The sequence below is a fragment of the Fukomys damarensis genome, unplaced genomic scaffold, assembly GCF_012274545.1.
Source record: "Fukomys damarensis isolate Sample0158 unplaced genomic scaffold, DMR_v1.0_HiC HiC_scaffold_31, whole genome shotgun sequence".
NCBI lineage: Eukaryota > Metazoa > Chordata > Mammalia > Rodentia > Bathyergidae > Fukomys > Fukomys damarensis.
Genome location: NW_022900943.1, coordinates 21,297,131 through 21,307,177, shown reverse-complemented (window position 1 = coordinate 21,307,177; position 10,047 = coordinate 21,297,131). Strand labels below are relative to the sequence as shown.

General features: G+C 37.8%; 1 protein-coding gene across 1 annotated transcript in view; it reads right to left on the bottom strand.

Moving 5' to 3' along the window:
• Positions 1-3,967: 3,967 nt before the first annotated feature.
• The window catches only part of LOC104863263 (ADP-ribosylation factor-like protein 5A), a 31,990-nt gene continuing 25,910 nt past the window's right edge, over positions 3,968-10,047 (bottom strand). The window contains exon 3 of the mRNA XM_033757703.1: positions 3,968-4,487. Within this exon, the coding sequence (XP_033613594.1) occupies positions 3,968-4,487 (520 nt within the window). The remainder of the gene's footprint in view (positions 4,488-10,047) is intronic.

Below are 10,047 nucleotides of genomic sequence, written 5' to 3'. Positions count from 1 at the left end.
TTGGAAAGAGCAAGAAAGATCATCAAAACAAAAATGGCTGTGTACAGACTCTAAAGGGGGCTTGTGTTTAAGGTTACCTTCTGTTCAAGCTCAGTTTTTAAGCTACTTAGATTAGAGTTGTGAGGTGAAAAGCTAACCTTTCCCAGACTGACTTCTGAGCTTTTATTTATTAAATCAGGAACCGTCCACAGAACACTGTTGTATCACCATTTAGTTTGCAGCAGTTGTTTATCATCCTGGGCTGAAAAGCAACAACACCCATGCTCGAGGACATAGGAGGCATTAGATCCAATTACCAGTTGCTTTGTGCACAGATAACTGAAAAAATGTGTGTCTTTTACAATTACAATCCCTTTCTAGAGTAAGGTGTTTATTGGGGTTTCATCCTATAGAATTTCCTCATGTGGAAAGGAGATAAATTTCTGGATAGAAAGTACAGTTTTAAGGATCTGCTGAGCCAGGAACTCCCAACCCCTGGGCCACAGACTGGTCTGTAGCTGGTTAGAGTAGGAGCCAGACTACACAGCAGGAGGTGGCTGGTGAGGGAGAAAAAGGGAGTGCAGCTTCATTTGAATCTAGGGTCACACCCCAGCTATGGCATTAGATTCTCACAGAAACACCAACCCTGCTGTGAATTTCACGTGCGACTGAAACTTACTAGGTTATACACTCCCTGTAACAGCCTGATGTAATCAGAGAATCAAAGTGCACAATGTAATAATAATAAAAATAAAGTGCACAATTAACTAAGTGCCCCTGAATCATCCCAGATTACATCCCCACCACCGCCCTGATCTATGGAAAATTGTCTTCACAAAACTTGCCCCTAATACTCAAAAAGTTAGGGACTGCTATTCTAAATCTTTCTCCTCTTGCAAATGAAAGACAATGACAGGAAAATAAAGATACTCAAGAAAATATTTGCAGCACACTGTGACCCAGCTATATAGAAAAATACTTATTGGCAAGATAGAGTGCCGGTGATGTCGCGATGTAACCTACCTCCCAGAATGGTGATTGTGTGGCAATTCCTAAATGGGCAGGCAATACTAGAAAATAAACACCTCCCTTCAATATTAGAGTATATTACTGCTGTTTCGGGTGCATATGTGTTCTCTTCCTTCTGCTATTTTACTTCTCAGGGATGGAAAGAAATGATTGAAACTTATTTGCAGCAACTTATTCAAAGTGAAGTAGCTTAGCAATTGAAGTAACTTAGCAGATTTCACTCTTCTTGTCCCATTGCTAAAGAAGAACACTTTTTTTTTTGAGACAGGGCCTCACTGTGTAGTTGAGGCTGACCTGGAACTCACTATGTAGCTCAGGCTGGTGTCGAACTCACAGTGATCCTCCTGCCTCAGCCCACCGAGTGCTGGGATTACAGGTCTGCACCACCACTCCCAGCCAAGAAGAACACTTAATGCACTTGTCCCAATTGTTTAATTGCAGGAAAGTATAGTTTTAAGCTTGAGATTTTATCTTTACAAAAAATCTAAAGGAGTTGTAGATAATTTATAGAATTCCATCTATTCAAAGAGCAACACTGATAAAGTATTCGGTCCCACGGAGAAGGCGAAAAAAACCTGTCATACATGACTCACTTTTGAAACTTGATGCTCTGAGCCGGCCTTGTGCTGTAAGACACAGGACAACCCTACAGCCATAGGAGTGGAGCATGAGACTAATTCTGGGGGAATTCAGTTTTGCTAGTTCTCCATTGTGTCCTTTCTGTCGGTATGAGAAGTGATTTAGGCTACTTCCTCCATAATTACAAAATTAACAGAGTGTCTGACTGAAGAGCAATGCTATTTTTTCCAAACTTTAGTTTCAGGAAATTATAATACCACACTTAGTGGTTTAAACCATCACGAGCGCGCTACTTTAGGGATCTTCAGGTCTCAAGTCCAAAGTAGGTCTTACCTGGCAAAAAGCGAAGGTGTCAGCTGGGTACCATTCCATCGTGGAGGCGCTGAGAGACCCACCGGCTTCCTTCATCCACCCTTATGTCTGCCAGCGTGGCCGTGGCCCTCATACTCCGTCTTTGACATAGCACGTCACAGACTGCGCTTCTATCTCCTGTGGTTCTCTTCTTCTGCTTCTGCGTCCGCCTTTATTTTAGTTCAGTTTTTATGAGTACGCATTTGCAGTCCGCCATGCTCCCTCTCGTCGTGCAGAGTCGGTGCAGGTACAAACGCATCTTCATTCGTTATTGTCCAATCCTCTTTCTCTCCCCTTCCTTCCTTCTCACGCCGTCCAACTCCTGGTCACCCCCACCGCTCAGCACCCTTCTGAGTTTCATCAGTGCTTTTATTGTATGAACTACTATTCTTTACCAAACCCTTTACTGAAATTTAAAAAGCTGGTGATAGGAGTAGTTCTTTTTCTTGAATATTCTATAACATGCCACCTTGAATTGACCTTCCAAAGTTCAGAGTATGAAGGATACATGAATAGAGCACTCAAAAATATGGGGGTTTTTTGTTTTTTGTTTTTTGTTTTTTTCAGACAGGGTCTCACTATGTAGTTGAGAATGACCTGGAACTCATTATGTAGCCCAGGCTGGTCTCGAACTCACAGTGGTCCTCCTGCCTCAGCCTCCCGAGTGCTGGGATTACAGGCGTGCGCCACCACGCCCGGCTCAGAACTATGTTTTAACACAGGTTAATTTTTTTTATAATTATGACAGAAACACCTTTAAAGATAAAAAAAGACAAACCAAAGAATCCTACTCAAATATAAAAGGTATTTTGGGTCAGGTCATTTCTTAGTCCAAATAATACAACATGTCAATCAATTTCTCAGACAAATTCACGAAAGCATTACAAAATTGCACTTTATAGTTGTTAAGCAATGCATTTATGTGGTAGAAGAAATAAGAAAACTTACAGAAGCAAAATCTCAAACTATTGCAACTATTAAACTAACAGATTTTCAAATTAAGAAATTACCACTATTGCTTGGAAAGTATGCCTTACTCATACTCTCAAACTCATTTTATTTGCTTGGCATATAATTTAGTACTTTAAAACAATTTAGCTAAATTATTTAATATTTTTAGAATCTTACCTTTCTGGATGGAGGTGTTTCACATAATGGTTTTCAATTAAGAAGAAATCACTGGATAGTTTTAATCAAAATTTATGATCATCTGATTAATGCATTAACAATTTATTCAGCAATTTAGAAAACTAACAAAAGGAATAAATGTGGTAATTCTTCACTGTGAAATTTGGTCCATTAATAATACCAGCCCAAGAATCTGACAGTCTACTTGATTTAGTTATGTTGCCATGTGTGCTATCTTTTTTTCAAGAGCAATTCAGTGATTTGAGGGGGTTGGTTATTACAATACAAATAACATAGAAAAGTAAAAAACAGCATTTTAGCACCAATGCCAGTACTTATTTCATTATGTCAACAGCTAAGGATATTAATTTTTATTTGCTTTTCATAGGGCATAAATCAAAGCCATTACCTTGAACTTGAGATATATACACAATACACACACAGCCTTATGAAAAATACTTTTTGTAAGTAACATTACATTTAAAAATATTGGCAAGAGCAGGTGCTGATTTGTATTTTGACTTAATGGAACAAGAAGAGAACAACATTCAGCTGGGGAGGGTTACACTGACAATAAAGCTCTTTAAAGTTCACAATGGTTTCCTCCCCCTTTGCACTTACCACAGGCTCTACAATGTCCTGAGAGGATTTATTATGAGAAAAATATCAGCCACAGCTTCAATAGCAATACTTTGAAAGGAATGAATGAGAAAGCAAATCGGAAGGTGAAAGTTCATCCTTGTTTTCAGATAAGCGGTCTTAATGTTTCTTCTTTAGAAAAACTTTTAATCAGTTTGTTATAAATATATCCAAATCATTAATTTTTGCAGCTTTCAGGTAAAGACCAGCACTGTATACGAAGTCTATGAGAAGAAGTCAGTAGAGGTCATCTAATCTTAAATCATGACATCATCCATTCAAGCCCTTGGCGTAATCCCTGACCAGTAAGAGCACAGCAGGCCCGGATGTGCCACTGGTGATCTTTAATAGCAGTGAGCTTCAAAAAATGGGAGATTTCTGCTATAGTCATGCATTCTTTAACGTCTTGTTTATTAGCAAAAACCAGCAGCCCAGCTTCCCTTAGGTCCTCATGAGCTAAGGTTTTGTAGAGTTCTTCTCTGGTTTCAGAAATCCTGTCTGCACTGCCCACAACAGCTATTACAAACTCTGTATCAGTATAGTAAGTATTCCAGGAAGAGCAAAGAGATTCTTGGCCGCCAATATCCCATATCAGGAAACGCACATTATTAGTTACTATTTCTTCTAAATTACTTCCGGTTGTAGGGGATGTACGTACAACTTCATTCATGGAAAGTTGGCAAAGGATGGCAGTTTTCTCTGCATTATCCAACCCAAAGATGATAACTTTGTGTTCCTGGTGATGGAACAGTCTCCATATCGTAGTGAAGAGAATTCCCAATCTCGGGCAGCAAATCCCCTCCAGTTACCTGCACCGCCAGGACTCCCCTGGCTCAGGCTGAGGGGAGACAGACCCGCTGGAGCCTCCCTCTGCTATTTCGGCTCCAAGAACTCAAGGGAGGCCAAAGTTCAGCCACCCTGCCCAACAGAGGCCCCTCATCTTCCAAAGGTTTGGGGGGGATCTCACCTGGCTCCTGGACATCACCACTGCATTGTCTTCAACGAGACAGTCACCTCCCCTTTTTCAAAAATTCTATTCTCTTCTTTCCTGTTGTCTAACTTTTCCACTGCTCTTTAATTTATTTGTTTTGAGTAGCCCATATAGGAGAAACCATGTGATAGCTAAGATCATGAAGTAGATTTATTTTACATTTAAAGACCCTCATAATTAAATAACGTCATACACATAATATAGGTCAAACTCCATAATTTAATATCAGCAGACTAGCAATATTATTTCTATATACAGCAATAGCCCTCCTTTCCCATGTAACCTTACATATTACAGATTCTGGACTGAAGACCCCCAGTGGGAGGACACCTTATGGTACCATTATTCTACCTGTCATGAGACTATGAATGACAAGTACCTAAGTAAATAAGACCAGGTTATAGATCCATGCAGCAAAACTGAAGTTAAAAACCTTGAAACTTCTATTTAGATTATTGTGTGATTAAATGGTTCTTTTTGGCCACCTACTAATTTGATAAAATGCTGCAGCTGAACTGGCCATCTTCATGCTAATGGTCATTCGCGGTATTTTCTAGCATGGTTTTGAATAATCTGCACAAATTCAGTATTACATTTTTGAAACTACAATTGATTCAGAAGTATCTTGCTGTATCTTAAAAATAATTATGTACAATAATAATCTATAAAAAGTTCAATCCCTGATACAAAAAAAAAAAAAACACAGAAAGAAAGAAAGATCAAGTTCTGACCTTGGTACTTTTTTTTTTTTTCCAATGCCTGTAGTCTTTGATGAAGAGATTTGGCAAGCTTATCAAAGAAAAGAGAAATATCTTTCACTGAGCAAACCAAGAAAGGGAGACATGGGAGAGGGAAAATGCAGGTTAAATGATGTGCTATGGTGTTCTCAGTTTGGGCCTCAGAGGTAAATAAGGTGAGGAAAAGGAGACGAACTGGTGACAGAGAGTGTGAGTGTCAGACAGAATATCATGATGGCAAGGCCATTGGTTCTGTGACTTTGAAACTCAGTAGGTACACAATTAAAAATCAGTTAATTTCACCCTTTGTAAAGAAAGGTAGATGAAGAAAATTGTAGATCTTAGGGGTACCATTGCTGATGACAAAGGCAGGGAACAAGGGAGTCACACAAAGGAGTTTCTAAATGGATTCTTTCAAGTAGGCTTATTAATAATATATTTATTAATAATATATTTAACAATAATATTTAGCCATCTATTGTGTTACAATAATGTAGCTGAATTTTACCTTCTCAGATTTAACTTTGACAAAAATAAGGATAATTCTATTTGAAAAAATGACGACATGCTATTATAACTTCATTATTTTCAAATACATATATTGCAGAGTTGGCTGCTGGAAACTAACTCAGGAAGTAAATTTGCTTTTTTTCTTTCTTTTATTGAGTTTATTGGTACATTTTAGGTATACAGTACAGTTACATTCATTATTGGGATGTTGTACCTTTACATGACAGGTCTTGGTTCTCATTTTTTCCCCTTGTCCCTGCCCTCCCTTCACCTCCTCCTCCCCTTCCCATTTACAAACAATTTATTTCCATTTTGTCATATTTTTTTCTTTTCCCTTATTACCTTTCCCCTACCCTTCCCATTTTCCCTACACCTTTAGCCTTTTTCTTCCTACTTCACATGGTCAATTATCTCATTAGGATTTTATGTACTATTATAGTTCTTCATACCGGAGAAACTATTCAGTATTCCCACGTGTGACTTATTTATTTCACTTAGGAGTATATCCTCAATATGTATCCATTTTCCTACGAATGAATCTAATTTCTCATTCTTTATGGCTAAGTAGTATTCCATGTTACAGAAAAACCGCATTTTCTTTATCCAGTTTCCAACTGATGGGCAAATGGGCTGTTTCCAAGTTTTAGCTTTTACAAACTGTGCCGCTATAAACATTGGTGTGCATATATTCTTTTAATTCTTTTAATTCTTTTGGAAAGATACTCAGCAGAGGGATGGCTTATCAAATGGAACCTCTAGTCCCAGCTCTTTGAGATGTTTCCATATCTCAGGAGGCCTGAGAATGTGTGTGGGGGTTTTCCAGGGAAAGCCCACATGGTACCTTCCTTGTGCTGTAGCCGATGGTGCTGCAGGCAGGGGAGGGCGCAGCTGCCCATCTGGCCAATTGGGCCCAAGCAGGCCAGAGGGAGAGCAGATCTTGGAGTGGCCCTTCCCAAATCTCACCTTCCTTGCACTAAAGTTTAATTATTCTTAATATTTCAGTAGTGTGTCTGTTCTCTCTGGATATATAATCAACTCTGCTTACCTGTATGTCAGAGCAGTGTCCTCTTTCCTGAATTTTAGATAGATGTCAAATTACTTCCACTTGATAAACTTCTCCCTCGTTCAGATACATGTAAACACACACACACACACACACACACACACACACACACACTATGATTTACCGTTATGCCTATCAAAAACGGTAGAAAAAATGAACTTTAAAGGTTTAAAGACTTCAAAAGTTGCAGAGTAAGCCACAGGAAATCAACCATCACATGGATAATAACTATGCATACTGAACAAAATAAAACAAACATTTATTTGAGGCCTTTGTAGAGTAAAAGAAAGCAAGCACATTTTGAAGGAGAGTTAAAACTTTAAGGAAAAAAAGCAGAATGATTTATTTCAGATTTTGCAGATAAAGTCAGAAATCCTGGTCGTTGCAAGTCACTGCACAGCTAAATCTATGATAAAAGCTCACCATCTCTATAGATTGGAGCCTGGGAACACCATGGCAAAGATAAAGTGAGGACAGAGCTCCAGAAAGAACAGAGCTTTAGCTCTTTCAGACATTCCTGAGAGATCACAGACCTGTAAATGTTTGAGAGAGATTTCAATACATTAGTTGGTCCAGGGAGCTAAATAGAGTTTTGAGATGCCACTTTCTATAATTCAAATTTGTTTGATTTATTTGTATAATGAATCATAAACGCACACAGGTGCACACACACATACACAGAGTTCAAGGAGCTATAATAGATACCAGAGCCTCCAGAAACACAGTATCCATGATGAACACACACATCATCTCAAAGGTCAAAAAAACAATAAATTCTCAAGAGAAAAAATGATCAACAAAAACCTGTCCTGAGATGAGCCATATGTGGCAGTCAGGAGATTGGAGTTTCTACAGCAGCTATTGTGACGATGCATAAAGAATTCTTTCTTTTAAAATGCTGATGATTAAAAACTCAAAAATAACACTGAAGAAACAGAAAATATGGAAATAAACTAAAAAGAAATTTTATAAATGAAAAATAATATTAACCAAAAATCTAGCTCTACTTAAGAGCAGAGTGGACCTGATTTTTAAATGAGTTTGCATGAAAGGAAATTACTAAATCCTGAAACACAGTTAAAGAGCACTGAAAATAATAAATAAAGGAAACCTAAAGAATCTTGTAAAGGTACATAAAAAATTCTAGTATTTCCATTAGATAATCAGAAGTAGAAGACAGAGAGAAGATACAAAATATGTGAAGAAATGATGACCTAACTTCTCACTTTTGGTGAGTCAAAATTTTATAGATTCAAAGAAGGATGGCCGGACCTGAAAAAATAAATATGAAGAAATTCTCACCTAAGCACATCGGCAGAGAGCTGAAAACAAGAGATACAGGGAAACCAATGAAAACCAGTCAACCACAGAAAAACAATATCTCATACAGAAGGAAACACAACTTAAAGCTGTAGAATATTGGTAGGCTTCATTAAAAATTAAATAGTCATTCAATAATATAAAAAGTACTTTAAGGGCCAAGGATTTAGCTCAGTGGTTCAGTGGCCTGCCTTGCAAGCGCAAGGACCCGAGTTCAATCCCCGGTACCAAAATAATAATAACAATAATAATAATAATAATAATAATATAAATAAATAAATAAAATTTTTTAAAAAGTACTTTAAAAGAGTGACAAAATAAATGAAAAATCTGAATTCTTTATACAGCAAAGTATCTTTTTCTTTTTTTTTCTTTTTTTTTTTCTTTTTCTTTTTTTGTATTAGGGACTGAACTCAGGTCCTTGTGCTTGCAAGGCAGGCGCCAGAACCACTGAGCTAAATCCACAGCCCAAAAATAACTTTTAAGAGTGAAAAAAAGTAGACATTTTCAAATAAATGAAACCTAAGAGAGTTTGTTGTCATTACACCTCCCTACAAGAAACTTTTAAAATATGACACTGGTGACTGTGTGATTCTTCTTTGCTATATTTTCTACGCTCTTCCTTCCTTCTTTTATGCAGCTATATGAGCTCTAAACGTAGAGAAAGGGGGAATAAGATACAATGGTAAAAAATAAATCAGGCAAAAGTAATAAGTGCCTTTATGGAATTACGATCTGGAATTTAATTTTTTCATAGAAACATCAGTACATTGGTATTATATGCTAATCCTGAATATTTAGGCATCATATTTGACTTTGCTTTCACATGGAATATAATAATAAATCGAACTGATTCTATTTGGAAGTGTATCCTAAATTCACCCATCTGCATATCAAGTGTTCTGCATATCAAGTCAACATCCTGGGTGGATCCTGGCCACCTCCCGAAGCTTCTTATCTGGTGACCCTGTACTCTCTTGTCACGTGCAGACTCAATTTGAATCCATTTGCCACTCAACAGTTACAGAGAGCTGATTAAAGCCTTTTTAATCCCTTTACACGTGTACCTGGTTCCATTGATGAACCTCTATTACCGCTTTTTGTCTAGGCTCTGGCTTACTACTACTTAATTCCTAGAATCTTCTCTCCCTGAAGGTGGAAAAGTGCCCTTGCCTGAGGCACCTCTTTTCTTAGACTGAACTTATTCCTGCCCAGCTCCCCCTCCACACTCTGTTCCATATTCACATCTACGAACACACACACACACACACACACACACACACACACACACACTCCACCATGGTCTTAGCCAGCAGATAAGGATATATCTTCCTAGTAGTATATTTGTTATTTTCATTTTTTTTCCAGCAGTTACTTCTTTAAGAGTTAGACAGACAGTAGTTCCGCAAGGCACAGTTGTGTTCCAGCCATAAGTTCGACCGGGCTCACAACAGCAGAATCTAACATAAGACAGAATACATCCTTTAACTCACTTTGTAATTAAAAGTTTTTTTTTAATTCAGAAAAATATTATAGGTAAGAGGCATATATCTAAAACAGATCTTTTTAGAAGTAAAGTAAAATAATCCTTTTTCTTCTAATAAGATGCTTTGTTCAAAAGCAGTACACTACATTAAGCGGAAGGAAGGAAGGAAGGGAGGGAGGGAGGAAGGAAGGAAGGAAGGAAGGAAGGAAGGAAGGAAGGAAGGAAAGAAGGAAGG